This window comes from Anomalospiza imberbis, chromosome 5, assembly GCF_031753505.1.
Source record: "Anomalospiza imberbis isolate Cuckoo-Finch-1a 21T00152 chromosome 5, ASM3175350v1, whole genome shotgun sequence".
Classification (NCBI taxonomy): domain Eukaryota; kingdom Metazoa; phylum Chordata; class Aves; order Passeriformes; family Viduidae; genus Anomalospiza; species Anomalospiza imberbis.
This window is the reverse complement of record NC_089685.1, coordinates 32,023,974-32,045,089: the sequence shown is the minus strand read 5'-3', so window position 1 is coordinate 32,045,089 and position 21,116 is coordinate 32,023,974. Positions and strand designations below refer to the sequence as shown.

Below are 21,116 nucleotides of genomic sequence, written 5' to 3'. Positions count from 1 at the left end.
ACAAATAAAAGAGAGGGCAGTGAAAAATACAATAAGGAAACTACTTCAATAAATGGTTATCTGCTCTCTAGAAGGAGGATGGGTTTGTTTTTTCACTCTTGTTGCTGTTGGAACTAGATGACGAAACCCTTGGTTTCTTTGAGTTCACCTACTCATTTGTGCCTTTCCCCTCTCCTCATTCTCCTCCTTCCCTCTCTACTACCCCACTGGAAAAAGCCTGCAAATAAATCAAGCTTCCCACAGATAGGAATCTGTGAGAGAAGGTTTTGTGTGGGAAATAAAGTTTGAGTTCATGCAAACCTAACCAAAGGTTAGGTTTTATAATTTCAGGGAACTTCAAAACAGCAGAAGCTTTTAAAGTGGGGTTTTGAACAGCTTCTGCTGTCAGAGGACCAAGGTATGTGCAACAAACTGTTACTGTCACAATGAGACTAAGGAAACGTTAAGTGTGAGACTTGAATAATAATGTACTGTGTGGTGCCAGCTATACCTCAGACTTATGTCTGTGGCATTCAGTTTATCCACCAAAGCTTCTCAAATCTAATCATTTCATGCCACGTACCCTGGCAGTGTTGTATAGCAGCTGTCCTTTTGTAGTTGATGTGTAATTACATCATGAAAAGACTTTAATTACCATATTACTAAATTACCAGCCAGCAATCCTTTCAGGTTCAGCCCTAGCTCACTTCTGTATGGACTATTAGGCTTCTTCAAGCTGAACACTTTTGGTTGGTGTAAAAGGGAGGAAAAATTGTGCTAATTGTAAGTTTTGTTATGAACTATTATTGAGCTTGATGTTATGGCATCACTAATGTCAATGATATAATTAAACTTCTGCTAACGATGCAATCACAGTTCTGTAATAATTATATGTTAACAGCACATGATACCAGAACTCTACTAAAAATGAGGTGATGTATTCAGAGCCTGATAAAAACAATTTGGAAGGAACCGCTTTCATTCTCTAATGGCTTATCTGATCATTCTTGGACTCTGCCATAAATATACCTATTTGTACAGTCAAAATTCATATCTGAATATTGGCCAAAGCTTTTTCTAATGTTTCTTTCTCTCTGTCTTTCATCTTTTCAGTGATTAGCATTGTCCATGCAAGGTTATCTGATTAGGGACTGATAGTGCTATAGTCAGCTATCCAAAATATAGTGCTTTTTTTGGTGAGCATTGAGGCACTGTGTTTTGCTTACCAGCATGACATATTTGCTGTGAAAACTAGGCCATTGGAATAGCTGCTTTTTATTTCTTTTCTTTTTAAAAGATGGAATAGTAAATCTTCTCTGGTCATTGTTTTAAATAGTGTTGTTCAATTCTATATTGCTAAAGTGACTTTTACTTCTAAACTGCCATAACACACCTTGTTAATCTAGGTTCTTTTTAGTTTTATGCCCTTTATTAGGATGTTGTTTTATAGCTACTAATGCAGCAGTTGTAAAACAGGGACTTGATGTTTTTACTGATTACTGCCCAATTATTGTATAGCCTCATGCAACATAACATTTGTCCAATATCACTACAATGACTGTAATGCAATATGATCATATTAACCATGTTTGGCACAAGCATTGTTCTGGCTTTTGTGTTGTCTGGAGCTGCTTGGAGACTGCAGGCACTTCCATTTTGTGCTGTGCTTGGAGCCATGTAGGGAAGCTGTGCCTTTATCGTTATACAAGAAGCAGAACATCACAAGTTGATTTGATTTTTCCATACACCCTGAAACCCTCACTAAATCTGCAAATGAGTTCTTGGGCTTTTCTTGATTTATTGGCAGAACGTGGCATCAGAGCAAAAAGCCTGATGTTTCAAAGGCTTCACAGACTTGCAGGGTCACTGAATTTTTTGCTTTGCTTCATCAGCTCTTTTTTATCATTTTTTGCCTCCTTGCTTTTGCTCCCCAGTACTTATGTTTTCAGGGCGTATTCACACTCTACTTGAACATACCTCCTCATGTCTAGAATAGATTTTCTCCTTCTTTTTGCAAGTGAAAAATTACTGCTAAGGCATTTTGGCTTACTAAATGGTAGGAGCTCATTGAGTGAATATTTTTGTGGTGGTTTTGTTTGGGTGCAGGTGAAGTAACTTCATTGGTACTTCAAAAAACCAGGTGTGGGAGAGTGGATTCATAAGAGTCTTCTTGCACTGTAATAAAATAGTGAATTGAAAATTGAATTTGTTTACCATTTCAATTCTTTTTGGATTTGCTGCTTGTGTTGAAGCTTACTACATTTATACTTCCTCTTCTTTGCCATGGTGCTTGTCAGCTGCTTCCCTTATGGTTAGTTCTCATTATAGGAAGTCAGATTTGGGGTTTAATTTGCTTTTATGAAGTAAATAAGAGTGGCATGGAAACAGCCATGTATCTGCTGACTGGCAGTGTAGCTTAAATAGAATTTCTGAGAAGTCAGAATTGATGATTCTGAGCCATTTTTGTGGTTCATGGTATCTGACCTCTTCCTTGAGACAGTCCCGCAGGGTCGTTTTTGCCAGAAGTGCTAACACTGTGTAAGGATGGAAACTAAAACATGTTCTAATATATTGCTATTGTAGAATTAGTTTACTTTAGTCTTTGGTTTACTATCTAGGAAGCTTTATTTTTCTGTTTTTTGTAACTACTCATCTTCTAATCTAAATGGGTGGGTATTTTTCCTGTTTTCTGTGAGCAATCTCAGGCCTAAACCTTCTCTGTCTCCTTATATCTGTGTCTGCATAAACAATAACTGTGCTTCATACTAGAGACTTAGAGGTCTCTAGAGGAAAGACTAACTTAGTTACTAAGCTTCTCCAGTCGGCAGTATTTGGAAAAGCATTATTTTTCCTGTCTTCCCCTAAAGATGGGGCAAAGAAAACTGCAAAGCTGAGCAACACACTCAGGCCATGCAATCGGTAGGGCTTTTTCTTCATTCTCTGAAGTTCTAATTCCTCCAAATTCTCAGAAGATGCCTCCCCGGAGGCAAGAGCAACACTTACGGATTGTAGTTTGGCCAATCTATGGTACATCCCCTTTTTAGGTTATTATTAATTCTCTGACAGAATCACTTGAAAATAAAAAATGTTTGATCATTTCAGGGTAACAGATAACCTAAGTCTCGTTTGCTCAAAGGTCTTGTAGTGAGGAGAGACTGAATTCAAAGCAAGGCAAGTCTCTGCTGTGTACATTCTCCTTCCCTGCAAATTGATAGGTGGAGAGGTCTGATCCTGCCCAAAATGTTGGAAAAGATTAGCCATGTTCAGGAGACATGGCCATGTTCTCTCCCTCTGTTCCTTATTTCTCTTTTCGTTAGAAGCATGATCTGCAGGCCTGCAGGACGTCCTTCTCCCCTTTTCCTGCCTGGTCTCTTTCCAGGGAGAAGCTGGAGCACAAGATTCATTGGAATAATAGCAACCTCAGATACAGCAGGATTTTGTGATGGGTAAAGCTTTTGAAGGCACTTCAAGAAACACTTAAGGTGAGGTTTGAAGAGAAGGTGTTGGATCAGAAAGAAGTCATTTCACTCAAAGGGCAGTGCTATGGAAGAGCATTTTCTGGTTATGCAGTGAATGACAGGTTCCACGTTACTGGCATGTCATAACCAGCACTGTCTTGGCAGAAATTATTAATTTGGTAGTAAATGTTTGCAGGCTTTGAAGACAAAACAAATGTCCAACTTCTTTTCCAAACTCTTGTTTTTCCTGGAGCATATGCATTAGCAATACCTATAGCAATTAGCAGGTATTGAAGCCATTGCAAACATTTTCAGTGAGGGGTACATTCAGTTAAATCTTTGGTCCTAATCACACAGACAGTATCTTATGTTCCAGATAATGAGGAAGGAGAAGATTTTTGGCTATTTCAGTAATGCCAGTAAACTGTAAAGCCACAGTTCATTGGTATTGGTTTCCAGGAATAAAGAATTTTATTAACTTTAATTCTCATGGGTTTTCAGCCTTTAAAAAACAAAGAAAGGAAACGTCTCCTTCAAACTCCAAACAAACTATCTTTTAAATCTGTGCCTTTGCAGGTGACTACAGAGACATGCAAGTTCTTCATTGCGGAGTTGCAGGGCCAGGGCCAAGGCATGGAAAGCAGACTGGGCACCTTGGTTCTCTAGCTCCCATCTGTACTGTGGGAGGAGGGGCAGAGGGAGCCCCTGAGGCTTGCTTGGTGAATGTTTCAAAGTCTGCTGTGGTCTTTACTATGTTGAAAAGCTTTTCAAGTCACCTGAATTGAGCAAACTGAAGGCAGCGCAGGCTCTTCAGTCTCTGCAGAAGCTATGCAGTGCTGCTTGAGCCCTGCTCCTGGGACTTTACTGATGGCTCTGGTCACTTCTGTGTGGGTGAATGAAGCAGTGCTTGGGTAAAAATTCATCCATGAAGAGTGAACAGAGAGCATGAGTTGCAATCTTTGCTTTTGCATCTCTGTCCAATTTGTTCCAATATCCTGTAACTGGTACTGAGTTAAGCAGAAAAGCTGAGATCAAAGTAGATATGACTTTAGGTGCTAAAGTCATTCTTTTTGTCAATGGTAAGGCAGTGAAGAGCAGAGAGAAAAAATCCTTGCTACTTCCATCTTACATGGACAGCCATAGCCCAGCCATATTACTGGCAAAATAAACACCGACTCGCACAGCAATGCCTTCATCCACTAAGCCCAGGTTTAGTTTCCATAGTAACTTGTCTTGGAGATGAATGTGATATCCTGGACAGCGGGGAAGAAGACTTTGATTCCACAGATACTGGTCCGGAGGCTCAGAGCTGGCCACAGAGATGTGACTGAATTTCTTTGTTTATTTCCCTGGCATGGCCTGAGTAATTGGTGGCATGTTGTTCAGCCATGATGCAGAAACGTGGTGGTCTGTCATCAGTGCAGCCTGGTACTTAGCTGTGTTCAGATGAAGAATACACTGAAATCATTGGGGCAAAATGAATCCTAAGTGAGCAGTATTTGTGTGCTAGTAGTGTCACTATAAACTGGTTTGTAATAGCTTTCTAGCTGCCAGCTGAAGCCCTTTCTGAAAGATTGATGTGTTGAGATGTAAACTATCAGGAAAGTAATTGATTACACAGCGTTTTAGTTTACTTAATTCACATTTGGGTTAGTACTATTGGAACTGGAGTAGACATTACTAGAAGTGCATAGGTAAACTTATAAAGTCACAACTTGTTCAATAGCAAAAGCTACTTTCCTGATTAATTAAACAAGAACATTGCATACAGACAGCCAGTGCCATCACATTAGTGGGAGGGTGGGCATAACAAAAAAATATATAATTAGCCCTAAAGTAAAACACAGTTAATAAAGCAAACTGCTAATAATAGCTCCATGCTTAGATTTCATTAGCCAAGCAACACACTTGAGGGCAGAAGCCAGACACTAAACGGGGGCAGAGAATTCACTCACGGTAGAGTCTCATGGAAGTGGAGCTGCAGCCCACTGAAGAGGCACTCACAACTAGAAGCATACTGCTTCGGGGTCAAAAATGATGGGGCAACATGTCTTCTCCAAGCTACCTCCTCTGTGGACAGCCTGCAAGCTCAGCATTACATTTAATTTTAAACTGTAGAGTAGTGATGCAGAAACAACTGAAGTAATTTAGTTCCATTGTTGGTGACAGCCAGGTGCTTCTCTCATTGTTAGATGCAATATATAGGGCAGACTGCCAGCAATAGAAAATCCTTTTAACTGCTGTTTACTAAGTTGTTGTGAATACATGAGATGGAATACCAGATCAGCTCTAAAAATTCTGATTTCTGTTATTTTTGGTGGCAGTAAGGAAAATCCTGACTGGTTCAGGTGCTATTGAACATGAGAGGTAAGCCCTTCCATGGAAATCTACGTTATTGTGCTTACAGAAACAGTTTCTATTTGCCTATTTGTGGTGCTGTATTAAAAATAATACAATTATTCAGTAAAATCAGACCATCAGAATAGTGGCTTTGTAGTATTTCAGCAGCCTCATTGTGCCCAGAGGCCTTCTCCAAAGGAATCACTAAGTAAGCACTAGAAATATAAATATGAATGAGTTGGTAATTGGAAGCAGCATAAAGCTCTACATGTGTGTGCACAGGAACAGCTCATGTGCTTGCAGGTGCCTCTGAAAGACAACTTTCAGGGGGATTTGCAGGGACTGGATTACATAATTTCTTTTTCTGCTTCTTTTCAAAGGCAGGAGGAGGTTCTCATCTTGCCACTGGAGAGGTATAGCATGCTTTGCTCCATGTTGTGGCAAAGACATGAAGAAAGGACCTTGAGTGAAATTCTTGGGAATGCCCAGTTGGAGTCCTGGTGGAGCAAGGGCTTTGCTTGGCAGTTGTGTTGCTGAGATACTAACCCTTGGAGCAGCTGGGGCAGCTGGCAGTCTGCAAAAAGCCTTAGCAGAAGTTTGGGAGTGATCTTCATTCTTCTGGCAGGAAATGCCACAGCACGCTCCTGTAGGAAATTACTTTTGCAATATTTCACCAAGGCAAGTTCTCACACCTTTTATTGGCTTGAGGGAGCTGAAGTTCCCCCAGGCGATGAATGAAAGTGTCTGAGCAGCCTGCTGTAACGCACAAAGAAACATGAAACTGCATTGTCACAGGAAGAGCCACAAGCAGGGAGAGTCTACTCCCGCTTAACTTTGGCTTTGTTTGGCTGAAAGAAAAATGATCCAGTGTTTATGTCCAGTTACAGCCTTTCTGTGAACAGGCTCATGTATGTGCTGAAAATATGAAGAAATCAGGGAGGCCCAACTGTTGAGTGGCAGTAAATAGAAAATGAGGACAGAGACCATTTTCACTGGTGCTACTCCTTCCCTCGTTTGTTGCTTGTTTTCTTCTTGATAATTATGCCAAGTAAGAGTTGGGGCATTATCTTAAGTATTAAGGGTGGAAGGCAGGGAGGGTGTTTTTTCCATTGGTATTGCTGAGGGTTGCTGCTTCCACCTGAGTTTTATGGTGATGGATATGTCATCACTGGAACGTGCTTTATTGCCAGCTAAATGTTATATAATAGTTTGTTCCACTATCCCCCACCTGCCTTAATTAATAAAATTAAGGAAATAGTTTAAAGGCTTTGCACTATAGTTCCACATTGTTAGTGAATACATGGGATGGAATATGAGATCAGTTCTATACTTATTGCCAGTGCAGTGAGGTGTTTATACACCTGGTTTCTAAAGAAACATTGAGAAATGGGTCTGTGTGGGACTAAGTGAGAGTAATTCAGTTTGAAGAAGTAAAACCAAGGTGCCAGTGCTGAATGTATTAAAAGTCATCAGTAATCATAATGGCAGTAAGTTCCAGTACTTCATTTACAGAAGAGAAAAACATTTCTCATTTTAATTGTTTTATAGTCATTGTCTTTCACTTCTTAGCAATTAAGAAAAGGTAAAGAAATTTTTAAAAGCATAACTGGTTTGAAGCTTAGCAACCATTGGCATTGATCTTCCCTGGATTATTTAAATATATGCATTTAGTTACCAAAATAAACAAGTACCCATATAGACTGATTTCATAGTTCTAGGATTTACATTCTTTTTTCTACAGCTATCTTGTGACACACCTAATTAAAATCTACTGCTTAGTTCACCTTTGAATATAATAAAACCCTGCCTTATTCTTTCTGTCAGTTTAATCCCTCTTTCTTTTTCATTGACACATTTCTAATACCTTTGCAGACAGGCCAGACACTTCTGCTTCATCTGTACTGAATCCACATGCTTTAACACCTTTTGACAAAATGGATGCGGCCTCCCTGTGGCTTGGAATTGATATACACTGTCAAAAAGGGTTTTCTGAATGGTCTTTCTCTGTCACCTTTACCAGATTTTTATCCTGTGTTGTAGAAATGCACAGTTTAATGTTGCGCTTCAAATCATTTTTGCCTGAAAAAGTGTGTAATGGAATCAGGGTGTCCCCTGAATACTCCTAACAGTTGGAGATGTCTCTTTGTTTTGAACAGCAGAATCCCAATAGACCTGTGACAGCAGTGGAATTACACTCTTGACCTTGTTCACTAAAGTGTTGCTTTCTCCGTATTATTAAATGAGAGTTACCAACAAGAGCTTCCTCTAAAATGTATGAGTTTCCTCTATTTGTTTCTCATAAGAAACATAGAAAGCACTCTGTGCAATTTTCAGCTGATTGTGTTTTCCACAAAAGAAAAAACAAACACACCCAAAGCCCTGCTTGATTCAAGGAGAGGTGGTAGTTGTTAGCCATATTAAAATGCAAAAGCAGTTGATATATCAATATTTTCCTTAAGCCAGTGTTGTTGTTACATCCTGAGCATCACAGCAGCAGTACAGCGCAGTAGCAGATTTTTATCCTGTTGTTTCACTCTCCATGTATTTTAAAAGTGAATGTATACTAAGGCACCAAATACAATTTCTAAGTATTGAATCTGAATATAGAAAATAACCATATACTTAATATTCTGTGTGAATTTAGGTGATCGTTGTGGACTACACAGTCACATCAATCCAGAAGATAAATACACTCTTTTCTGCAGATGCACATGCAGCCTTTTAAGCTCTTGGTGTTTCTTTTCATTTGCCTGTGACTGAGCAGACACAGACAGCTGTAGGATTTGCCATGACTGCCGGTCCTGCCTTGTGCATTGAGCCACTGGCACATCTCTTGCTCTCCATTTACTTATTCACAGTGTGGCTTCTCTCTGGATCAGAAGAACTCTAGAGGCCAGAAGAAATACAAAATCAGATTCTTGTTTCTTTCATTTTAGGCTACTTCAGCTGTGTTTTGGGGAGATTTTTCTCCAAAATATTCCTGTTTACTATGAATATCCCAGTTCTGGAATAGTGAACATACTTTCATTGTCATGCTGAGCACATGAAATGCAATGGCAGGTACAATCCTGTGGGTGGGGAGTGAGGGTTCAAAAGAGAGGAAAGGACTCAGGAAAATCTAGTTTATTTTTTGAAGAGATCAGAATAAGTGACTTACTGGCCTCCGTGGCCTCAAGACTTCAGAGCAGTTTCTTACTCTATACGATGCTGTGTGGAGAGGGCATCAGAGCATGGAGGGCAATGCACTGAGGAGGCTGCAGATCTGTGACTCCTGATTTCCAATCCTGCCAAAAAAAGCTTTTGTGTTTTAATTACTCTTTCATTGGTGATACAAATTAATGATTGGTATGGGTCTGAAGCAACCTTGTCATCAGAGAATATTTGGTTAATGTTGACATACTTGTTTCTCTGCAAACATGAATCATCCATCTGTCTTTGGCAGGCTCACCCTGTGGCTCTGCTATAATGTGTTTCACCAGTATGGTGGAAATTAAAATGTCACTATTAAACGTGGCAAAATCAGATGCTGTCTGGGCACTGCATCTATTCAAGGAGTTCTTGCTTCCTATGTAGTTATTTCTGACAGTTTAATAGGACAGTTGTATTCTAGCATAAAGCAATACGTTCATATATCCTCAATACATGGGGAGTTAAATGCTTTCAGAACACTATTTCCTTGCATACATGAGTGTTTCATGCATGGTAGAAGCAGTAATGCTCATGTAACACCATGTTGCTGCTTAGGCCATTAGGAAGTGTAAAATCAAAATTAATTGTCCTGCAGGACCGTATAGAGTGGGTCTCTAAAAGCAGTTGCTGGAGCTGTTTGCAGCTGCTGCATCAGCCAGGCTCCTTCCTCGTGAGCAGTTATTGACTCTGGGCTATTGAATTCAGGGCTCTGGAGGTTGCTCAGTGGAAAAAGCCTTCCGTTGCTGCTTGGCAGCTCTGTCGCTGCAAGGTCATGGAAAGGGCACGTCAGTCTTCAAACCCAATTAGGGCCTTATTCAGCACCTTTTCAATCACAGGGGAAAATCCCACTGAGCAGGGTGGCTCCTAGGCCAGGCTTTTGCACCCAGTCTCCTCAGTGAGACAGCCAACAAATATGTCCCTTTTTGTCACTTGAGCCATCAGAAATACACTTTGCTGTCATGAAACAGCTAAGCAGTTAGTGCAGAAAGGTAAAGAGCACAGTATGGGCTTATAAGCTCACCACAGTTGAATTTGGACCAGTGCCTTGTACGTTTATGTCTGTGTCCCTCCCTTTACTCGGATCTAGAGCTGTCTCATTCCTCAGATCAAATCATTTGACTCTTATGAACAGCTGTAACTTGCAAGATGAATAAAGTCCAACTGCTGAAAACATTAATGAAAAACATAAAACTCTCTTTTACTGGGTATCAACAGTATTGATACTTTAAGTCCTTCCCCTCTGAAGGTTTTTTTGTGCGTGTGTGTGCTAGGTTGTGCTTTTCATCCCAATTGGCTGCCAGTTCTGGTAAAAATAAGTTGAGCTATGAAAGGTTGACCTGCTCGCCTCTGAATTGCTTTTTATATGATGTGAGTCCCTCAGGGCCCAATTCTAACCATAGAAGTGAGAATGACAGCTATCAAAATATATACAAAGTATGTCAATGTGCACAAAGAAAAAGATGAATCCCAGACTGGTCTGAGTGGTCTTTAAAATATGGATTTCCTGTGAAATGGTGATTAAAGGAGAAGCAAAGAATAATTAGAAAATTAGCCTGGTGTGCTAGCAGTTATATCAATGTGTGGTTTTATATTAGCTATTTCAGACAAGCAAAAGATCAGAAAATCCCTTATGACTCACTTAAACTAGTGTGTAAAATTTGGTTAGTGTCTGTTCAGCTCCTTTGATCAGTCTAGTCTAGACTATTGCCAGAGTACATACTCTATACTAAACCCACAGACCCCTCAAGTGGAGGCCTACTCAAGTGAATCAAATAACATATTAAAAAGTTATATAAAATGTTCACTGTCTGAGTAAATTAATCTCATTCAAAGCTGAATACCTTAGGAATTGCAAAAATAAAAGCAAAAGTGTTATTGCAGAAGAGAGGTATTAGAGTTCATAATTCATATTTAAATGACTGTCTCAGAAATGCAAAAGAAAAATTTTCAGTAAACTTTTATTATTTTTAATTGGATAGGCATTTATGTAAGTCTGTAGTCAGATTCTCTAAAGGAGAAAAAAATCTGTCAAAAATTATGCACTAATTTTTTTAGGAAATAGAGAGTTGCAACTATCATGTCTGTCTCAAGTACACAATATTGGTTTTAATTAAGGGCCAATGGGAACCTTCAATATGTAGGCTTCACTCTTGCCACCTCTAATTTCTACACAGGTTTATTTGCAAGGAAATGCTGAAAAGTCCAAGAGCAGTAAGCTAAAACTGCTTTCTAAGCAAAGCAGTTTTCCCCTCATTGCCAGAGTTCTTCACACATCTGCCATTGTCATAGTATTCTGAACCTATCTGCTCTTTGCCACATCAATCTCAGGAATGGGAACAGTTCACTTACTCATAGCTAATGCTGCTGCCTTTTGCACACTAGCAGTAATAGATGACAATTTGGAGACAATTTTAGTCCAATGACCAATCCACAAGACTTGGAAATCTGTCCAATGCCACTAATTTTAGAAATTCAGGTTTGTACCTGAGTTGGTTTTCTCAAGATGCCTGTGTTTTGAATTTAGAAGTTTAAGTTTTCAGTCTTTGTGTGCCTACCATATTTGTTAGTTGCATTCCAGTGCCATCAGAACACCTGGCATAGAGGCAATGACAGCAGATTGATCAAGGGAAGTAAGCTAGCTCATAAATAGGACATCAGTGGGGTGAAAATATCACAGAAATGGGACCATTTAAAACATAGAAAAACTGGAATCCAAGTAGCAAATAATATTACAACTACACCAAATTCTGTCTAAATTTGAGAGGAGAGCTGGTATACTGCTGTTATCCAAACACTGAATTAATCTACTAATGGCTGAGAAACAGTTCCACAACAGGCATTAAAGTCTTTGGGATGATACATTGTTTATCTAAAGTGCCAGGCATTGTTCTACTTACAGAGCTGCCTAAATAATGGAAAGATATGGGAACATAGTTCTGTGAGTGAATACATGAATGCAGAATGCAGTAGAAATATTGGGTAAATTCTTCCCTGTGATGACTAGTCTTCCAGCCAGTGGCATTACACCAGGGAAAGACTGGACCATATTTTGTGTGCAGCATATCAGATTGTTAAGAGGCAACAGGCAGGTGTGTTTGAGAAAATATTCTCTCTGCGATTTGCAGAACTATATATGAAATCTCTTGGCTAATCTACAGTCATACCTGCCATCTTTGAGCAGGTAACTAGTTAAATTTGCGTTAAATAGGATTTTCTTTGCTATTTCCATTCAATGTTGGAGTAGAAATTATCTGACATGACATATGACCAATTAATAATTGGAAAGTGCTTGGATGAGTCATTTGAAGCCAGTAGTTCAGACAGTATCAGCCACAACTGGTATTAAAATCTTCAAAGAGTTGTTCTACAATCAGTGATTCTGCAGCATCTCCTCTGGATGTCTGCATTTCACTTAATTAAGATACCCTGTAGACATCAATTGAAATAACTCTTGCCTTTGTTGCTTGGATGTTTTTGTGAGCTCTAAAATGAACTCAGCTTATACAAGTATACTTTGTTACCCAGCCTAAAGGATGCAGGGCAGGAATTATCCTGTTCTGCTGACAGCCTCAGTAGAAAAGAAATGGCTTTATTTGACTGTGATTCTGAAGAAAATAAGAGTGTGACTGTACCCAGTGGTTTTCTGGGGGTTTTTTACTTTTTTTTTTTTTTTTTTTTTTTCTGTGCTGATGATGTTTTATTACTTTTCAGAGCTATAATAATCCGAAATGGTGAAGTCATTCCAATGTCTTCAGAATTCACTCCAGAGACTGAACGCCAGCGACTTCAGTATCTGGTAAGAGACCTGAGGACCAAATCAGGTACTGCTGATGACAGGCATTGCCCAGTAATGTCAAAGGCTCAGAGAAATGCTGCTGAGTTACTGTGGCTCAGTGAAGGATGATGTGTCCACTGAACACCAGTGACTGATCACGTATGTCTTTAAGCCATCAGCAAATGTGGAGAAAATCCTGGTGGTGCAAATCTCAATGAAAGGAGTATTACCTCTTTGGCAAGGGCCATCGATTAGCGTGGCTGTGCTTATGTACATTGTTCAGTTGCAGACCCTTCAGCAGCACACTGGTGTTGGATTTTGAGAGCTCAGACACAGAGTTAATGAGCCACAGATGTATTTCAATCCATCCCAGTGCTTGCTGTGTGACAGTGTAAAATACCACAGACTGCTCTTTGTATGTGAGTGATGTTGCAGAGTTCAATTAATTTACTCTAACAGTATGCCAGTTGTATCTCCATCAGGATAAAGATATCCAACTTAGAGGTGATCTCAGTAGACATTAGTAGCTGCAGGATAGGATGGGTGATTAAAGATTAGTTTTATTTAATGTAGCAGCACCCATAAAGCTGGTACAGGGTGACTAGCTGGGTATGCATGGGATGCTTTATAGGCCAAGCTGTGTTGGCTGATAAGCTGCCTGAGGAATATAAGTCAAAATGTATGGTATTATTTTTCGTACAAACCATCCTGTTACTTTTTAAGGTTTTCTTTGATCAGTTGGTTGAAGTCGATTAGTTGTTTGTCAAAATGCCATTCCTGACATGGCTGAGAGATTTCCTTTGTGCTTCTTCTGTTTCTTTTAGAAATCTAGGCTTCAGCCAAGGCAGGGTCACTCTCAGCCTTGCCTGACTCAAGGTGGACAGGCCAAGGTTAGTGATGTTCCCAGGTCTTAAGGTGCTTTCTATTTTCAGCTTGGACCAAGCACTGTGGTTTGAAACTAGATAAAATGCCAGTGTTTGAAAGGTGGTGGTAGAAGGTTTTAAAGAAAAATTGTGTTTCCTCAATTGTCACATTTAATTATTTTCAGTCAGATTCATTGGCTTGAAGCTGAAAATTTCAGAGGAAATACTGCTTTGGGACTATTCATATTCAGAGAACCAAATGGAAAAGAGGCCTAATAAATATTTACAGTTCAGTTGCATTTAAAATAATTTGTTTGCCTCTAAAATAAAAGGTATCTTTAGCATCTAGGGAGTCTGCTACTTCTGTAGGAAATATGAGATAAAGCATTGCCTACAAGGGTTTTTGTTTTCTCTTTTGATGTCCTTTCTGGCTTAAATTTGAAACCAGTAGCTGATCTGAAAAGCATTTCTGCTGTTTCCTGTGGAAAATTCCTTTACCTTTGTTTGTCTGTTTTAATTCTGTATGTAACAAATATGCCAGGTCTATGGGTATCATGTTCAAAGAGAAGACATGCAAGACAGCAAGAGCGTGAAACAAAATTACAGATAATTTCAAGCACAACATTCCCTAAGTAAGATTTTTACTCTTGTGTTAAAAAAAAGAAAAAAAAGATTACTCCAGACTTCTTGAATGTTGGCATAAGCATTACACTCCAAAATTTGCATTTGTCTTGCTAATTAGATCCCAAATAATTCCTCTTACTCACTTGTCTGTCCCCAGGTTCTGCTATTAGTCTGTTACTCTGTTATTCTACCATCAACATCTCTCATCTCTTGTTCTGTCTGAAAGTTATTTACTTTGAGTCTATTTTCTTATTTGCAGTTAACGCTGAGTTTCTTTGTTTCAAATATGTTGTGCTGCTCTTCCTGCACGATAGGAAGAAAATCCCTTAATCACTTTAGCATTAATATTTTACTTTGTTAATGCAGATATACTGTTCACTATGAGGAAGTTACTGTACAAACAAAGGGAGAGTATGGATTTACAGCTTTCATGCTGCTCCCTGTGCAGCAGACACTGTTGGTGCAGTCAGGATGAAGGAGCTTCCCTCTGCCTAAATTTAGTGCCTGTTGATTCCTTCAGTCACACAAGATGTTCTTTTAGGCCTTTTTTTCTGAGCCTTAATTTCTGTGTGGAAAGAATTCCATGGGATAATGAGTTGTTCAGGTCATGTGAGTATCTTATATGAAGTCCTCCAATATAGTGTTAGACAAAACTGTGCTTCAGCTAATACTGATTGAGTAACTGAGAGGGGAAGGAAGCAAATCTTTTCCCTGTCCTGGCAAGTTTATTGCCATGCATCCAAGAATGGCCTAGGCAGTAGGCCTCTGGCATGGACAACTGAAAAGAACAAGTTGACTACCTATTCGTTCTGACTTGGAAGCAGCTCTGAGCCTGGTCATCACTCCATAGGAGGGCAGTGGTGGGGCAGCATCCAGCTGCAGACTTCAGGCAGGATATATGGCAGAGACAGACTTCTCTGTCAGGCAATTTGTGAGCGTATTGCAGAAGGCAATCAATCATTCAGTCAGAGAGCACTTCTTAAGATGTAAAGTGTGAAAGCTTTGCACCAGTATTCCCTTGGTCCTTCAATTTCTGTAGAGGTTCAGTGCACCATGTTGCTTCCCTTCTACTGGTGGGCATTTGAAAACCTCCTTTTCTTCTGAATTTGTCTCTCTTTTGTTTTTAGCACTGTAGAAGGAGAGCTCCACACATCGCCTGGGAAAAGTCCTGACTTCTTGTATCAGTGTATCTTGAAGGAAAAAAAATCCAGTATTTACTGGGAGCTGCTCTGGTGCATTCAGCAGTTGTGCAGGCAGTGACAGCCAGAAGCAATTTTTCTTTCATCTTCTGAGGAGACTATTAATTTCAGTCATGATAGTCTAAATTGCAGCAGTAAATAGGATAGTTTTCCCTTGGAAAATGTGTTTAAAATGAATGGTGAATTGAGTGTATTGCAAATGGGTGTATTTCTATTCGTTACTGAGTAGTTACACTTTCAAGATGTCACATGAGGTCAGTGTGGTGTTTGTAGCATATTCATGTGTGCAGCCAAATAGCCCCTCTAAAGTTCACCAGAAATGGTGCACCACTGCTACAGGTACAGATGTTACTGCTAGTAGAGACTGGGTGGCCACCAGTGACTGTGACCATGGGTGCTCTTTGTGTTTGCCACCATTCAAGCAAAAGTTCATGAGCCCAGATAGTCATGGGCTTAAAGGGAATCTATTCTTATTTTGTTGCTCAGGTGAGGATGAAAGTAACACTAATATTCACCTGCTGAAGGATGCCTGCAGAACCTGAGCCTGAAGAGGGAAATGAACCTAGATCTCCTAAATATCCAGTCAGCACTTCAATTACAAGTCAGTCAAGATGTAATTCTCTTACAGTTTTTGGCTCCCTGTATCACCCAGCATGGGATTACTTCACGCATCTGACACAGTGGATGATGCTGTTGTAAAAGAGATGTGTGGTTCCATGGAAGGGGGCCTGGCCTTTCACAAGATGAGACACCAGTCAAGAGATGGATTTGGCTTCTAGTCTTCTCCTTCCTTTTACCATCACATCCTTTAATTTTAATCTGTCTTTGGTTTAAGTGTGTCCCTATGATAATGGCTGGGTAATTTGCAAAACTTCTGGGTGCATTGGGCTGTGCGTGCTGCTGTGAGCAGTAGTCCCATATAGTAGAAAATTCTTTTGGAGAAAAGGGAACAATATGATAAAAGTCAAAATTTGTAAGATGATAGCTGGTGTAGGGGAAAGCAGCAAATCTGAAAATAGCACAGAATGCAGTGAAACCACTAGTGCCAGCGACTTTCCAGTGCAGTATTTACTGAAGGAGCTGCAAAAGGCAATGGCAGGCCTTTCTGAGGTACAGATAAGATACAAGCAGTGTTTCCTGCCACCTAATTAACTGGCATGCTAGTGTGTAAGTCTAGGTTTATCTTAATTTCATGTTTGCTTTTCTAATCACCAGGAAACACAGCAGGAAGTAAATGCCCTTTTTAAACAACCATGACTAATATTTCTTTGACTGAACTTCATTTTAAAATACTAATTTTGAATGCAATACATACAGCCACAAAATACACCATAAAATGGCAGAGTACCAAAAACACACAATGCAGACTATGCCAGATTTATGCCAAAAAGCTCTGACAGCTTCTGAAAGAGAAAATATGACAAATGTTCCAGCTTCATAACACAGAATAACAATGTTGTGTGAAAATACCTCATAAGTATATAGGAAGTGTTTGATAGCCACACTGTTTGTTAAACTTCAGGTTCTCTGAGTGGTATTTCTGATGTGAGGTTCTTGCAAATTGAGACTAAACAAATTTAAAAAATGGAAAATACTTTGCGCCCTGACAGGTGAAATTCTGGTAGTTCACTTACCAATTTTTTTTGTATTTGATCAGTTGGAGGGATTTCATGGTTATGCTTGTGTATCCGTTTGAAAGATCTGTAGATTTTTAAAGTGTTGTTTTTTGTTTGTTTTCTGGTTCTGCTGCACAGCATGGTTTTGTTGAGGTGGGGAGAAGAGTCTTGCCTTGTACATGGAGAACAGTTCACAACAAACCCAACTGGAAGTTGCAGCTGAGTTTTGTAGTAGAACATTCTTCTCTCTGTAGGATTTCCAGTGAAGCATCAAAAATAACAGTTTAAAAATGGTTAAAAAATAAGGAAAATTAAAAAAAAATAAAGCAAAGCACAACAAAAACCCCATCTCTTCACATAAGAATTCAGATCACAGACACCAGAAGCTTCCAAATTGCTCTTTTCCCTCTGTTTCACTGACGCCAAAAATACTAGAATCAAGTTAAGATCCCTGGATTGTAAATCAAGCATTGAGGCTTGGCTGCGGAAGAGAAGTTGTATTTGAACATTAGCAGTCCACTGGTAACCGTGCCAGCTTTATTAATCTTATTTCAGTTATGACCTCAGACTTTCCATCTGAGTAAATCCTTATGCAATGCAGTCTCTCCTGGTTGCTTTACCTTTTCATTAAAGAAAATTCTTGTTTTTAAGTGAAAAAAAGCTAAAAGCCTGTAATGTTTTTCTTCTGGACCTCTTATTCAGACTAGTAATCTCACAATCTGAAGGTTAGAGAACTTCATTTTGAGATCAGGTGTGATTGTTCTTTTAAGTATGACCTTGTTTTGTAGGCATGTGACAGTATTTAGCTGGTAGGGGTTTGTAATGTTTTAATCAAGATAGGCTGTGCATTTTTAAAAGTGAACTGAATTTCACTTTCAATGCAGACTGACTTCATTGTTTACAATATCATAGACCAGAAGAAATTTTAAAAATACAAAAAACAATCCAGCTCTTTGTTATCATACAAAGAACAAATATCATTCATATTATGTGATACATCAAAGCATTAGGAATTTTCCATCTTTTTTGCAACTGGAATGAAAATAAAATAAAAAGTTTACATGTACTTTTAAATGAAGAAGTTAATTTTTCATACTTCCGGAGTTCTGGAAGTATGAAAAGCCTCATGTAGACTAATACTGCTGAACCTCTCAAAAGTCACTAGTGCTTCCCAACCATTTCTGTAATGAGGAGAGTGATCCAATTACAGGGCCCTTGACAACAATGTTTGGGTGGAGAAGGAGACCTTGGCTGACTGTAGACTGAAGGAAAAAAAATGTTATTCCCTTAACTGTACACAGAGAGAATTTGATGGAGTTCCTGTTGCAGGAAGGGATTGTGATGTCCAGATCACTTGTGTGCTTGAAAGCCACCTCTTGAAAGCAGAATCCAATCTTGTTGGCTGCACACAGCAACCTTCCTCAGTCCTGTTCCAACCAAGCTTGAGGTATTTTCTGGAAGGATGTCTGGTGATGGGAACAGGGACAAGCTGATAGAAAGTTAGCATTGTGATGTGCTGAGCCTTATAGAGCTCCTATTAAATTGAGTGGGAGCAGGCTCAACTCTTAAATGCAGGAAATATTTTATTGTGAATTATCTGTATGACAGATGCCAGGTAGATCAATAAGGGCTTCCAGTGCTTCCTGCTGCTTACCTTTGATGAGCACTAGATTTATGACATACACACAAACTAAACCCCAGCTCATTTCATCTGCCTTGATGGCAGCTGGTACTGAAGATAAGACAGACTTTATTGCCTTAACTGGCTGGATAAGAAAAAAGAGTTATCTGCAAAAAGGTTAAGAAATGCAACTTTTTTTCAGTTCCCTAGTCAATTTGACTATGTCTTTCATAAGAGTTCGCTCACAATGCGGCTTTGTGGAGGAAGAGAGGAAGGCTTGTTTATTTGAGTACTAAAGAAAAAGGAGTGAGATTTATTTCAGAAAGATCACTTGACATGATAGGCTAATACTAAACATACTCTGTTTCTTCTGTGTATAAATTCAATCCAAAAATTTAAACAGTGGACGAAGAGCCTTGCGATGCTCTCGACTGTGGTCAGCTTTGGACATCACAAGTCAAAGGCACTACTCTGGCAAAGAGGCCTCCAAGCATCTGCAGAGCAGTGCAACAGAAAGGACATGAGCAGCATTTGAACATTAAAACCATCAAAGGCCTCAGTTGCAGTTGTGACACAAAACTGCTGCCGCTGCTTTTCTTGAAGTCTGTTTTGGATGAAGGATGTAGTTTTTCAAAAACAAGAAAATTAATTGCCTTGTAGCCTGTGTTTATTTGCAATGTCATGTGAAGGGGGTGCATTTTTCTTGAAGTGGTGACAATTAAAATGTGGTAGCAATGTTAGGTTTTCTGTGTTGTTGGCATTGCTGAACTGGGAGTCAAAAAGCTTGAGCTTCACTGCACAATCACCCCTTCAAGTCTCTCCATGGCTTTGTATTTGATCATTCCTTTCTCTCTTGCTGACTTACAAAAGGGCATGTGTTCTGTTTTACAAAGCTCTGCAGACTCCTTCAGGGTCAATGGATGAAGTGTAGTTTAGAGATCCCAAATCTTGAGAAGCAGGGAGAAGAAATAAAGGATTTTGAGGGCAAGAGGACTTCTAAGGCTTCATAAGGCGGCTCCTGGATATCAGGCAGGGGCAGAAATGGTGTATGTGCATTGTTTGCTGAAATGGAGCACATCATCATCCTTATTTAAAAAGAAGGGTAGAGGAGTGGGTGGAATTTGTGTGGGAAGGGACCAGGAAGGGATGGTAATACTACCTCATTAAAAATAGATGATGTCTTGTTTTATGTGGTATCTGTGGTTTGATTTCTGCCCACAGGCTTACATGCAGCCTCACCTGCTGGGAAATGAATTCACACATCTAGAGTTTCCACGGAGGGTGCAGCGCAAGGAAGTTGGAAAGAGGATGCTGTACCGTGACTTCAACATGACTGGCTGGTAAGAATGTGTCCTTCTCAGCATGGGGTCAGCCTTCTCCCTCAGACAATGCCTGCTTTGTACCTATCTTTGATTAGTGTAAACTGCATCAAACATGGAGGTGTACCCCTGTATACTAAAAGAAAAGGCATTTCCTTCTTTCAGGTGTATCTTTCTTGTAGAAGATAATGTTTTACATAAGTGGACCTCTCTCCAGAGAGTTAATTGTAATGTGGGAGCACTCAAAGTGGAGAAAGCATATAAAGGCAAAGATGTGCCAGGGGATCTTTCTGAAAGTAAAACAATTTTCCTGTGTTGGACACAGTTTTTATAAATTCTGGATCAGTGGGTCAGACATTTGTCTTTTAAACCAAGACATTGGGCCATCATGCCTTCACATGCTGAGGAAAGCTTGCAGAAGGAAGGAGCTGCCTCCCCTACTCCACTGCAGCTGGCCTTTGGTTTGGATATCCCTTGAGGAATTGTTTTAGACATGGACCTATCTGAACACAACCAGCCTAAAATGAAAAGGCTTGAATGAACAGCATGGACTTAAAGAAGTGAAGACAGAAAGAATGATGTGGGGGTTTTTTGTTTCTGGCTAAATGTCTTCATTGTTTTTGGTTGAGCCTCCTCGGAGAAGCCCTAATCTTTGCTGTTGTGAGTTCTGTGCATGAACTATAAAGGCAAAAGCCCAATATATGCAAATGGTCTTCATTTCCATGACATTTGTGTTTTAGTGTCTGTAGTAAATGTCCTTTCAGGAAGAAAAAGGACAGAGGGGTTTAAAAGAAAGCCTGTTTTAGGTTTGGAAGCCTGGATGCTCACATACAACTGCAGCTCCACATAATTTTTGCTTTGTACATAACTTTTGCTTTGTTCCATGCTTTATGGACCAAAAATATAATTATGTTTCAATGGCAGAATAATGATCTAAGTTTAATATAATCTGAAGTGTTTGTGCAGAACATGTAAATCTGAGAATAACTATCATTGTCTGTCATCTTGAACAGCTGCTAGTAGAATTTGCAGTTTCACCCTGAGAATGATGACTTCACATTTTAAAAAGTCATGAGCAAAAGAATAGGAACAGAATGAGAACATTGGATCAACTGAGGACTTAGACAGCAAAA

General features: G+C 39.5%; 1 protein-coding gene and 1 long non-coding RNA gene across 3 annotated transcripts in view; both read left to right on the top strand.

Moving 5' to 3' along the window:
• The window catches only part of PPM1H (protein phosphatase, Mg2+/Mn2+ dependent 1H), a 133,359-nt gene that overhangs the window by 78,295 nt on the left and 33,948 nt on the right, over positions 1–21,116 (top strand). Inside the window, exons 5-7 of one of the 2 annotated variants that reach the window (XM_068190098.1) lie at positions 12,678–12,762; positions 19,886–20,004; positions 20,149–20,600. In XM_068190098.1, the coding sequence (XP_068046199.1) occupies positions 12,678–12,762; positions 19,886–20,004; positions 20,149–20,317 (373 nt within the window). In that variant the 3' untranslated portion in view covers positions 20,318–20,600. Of the gene's footprint in view, positions 1–12,677; positions 12,763–19,885; positions 20,005–20,148; positions 20,601–21,116 lie in introns of those variants that run through there. The other variant, XM_068190097.1, reaches the window with a different exon arrangement.
• On the top strand, positions 4,478–8,148 carry LOC137473951 (uncharacterized). The gene is made up of 2 exons (XR_010999081.1): positions 4,478–6,825; positions 7,650–8,148. It is a non-coding gene; the product is annotated as an uncharacterized lncRNA (long non-coding RNA).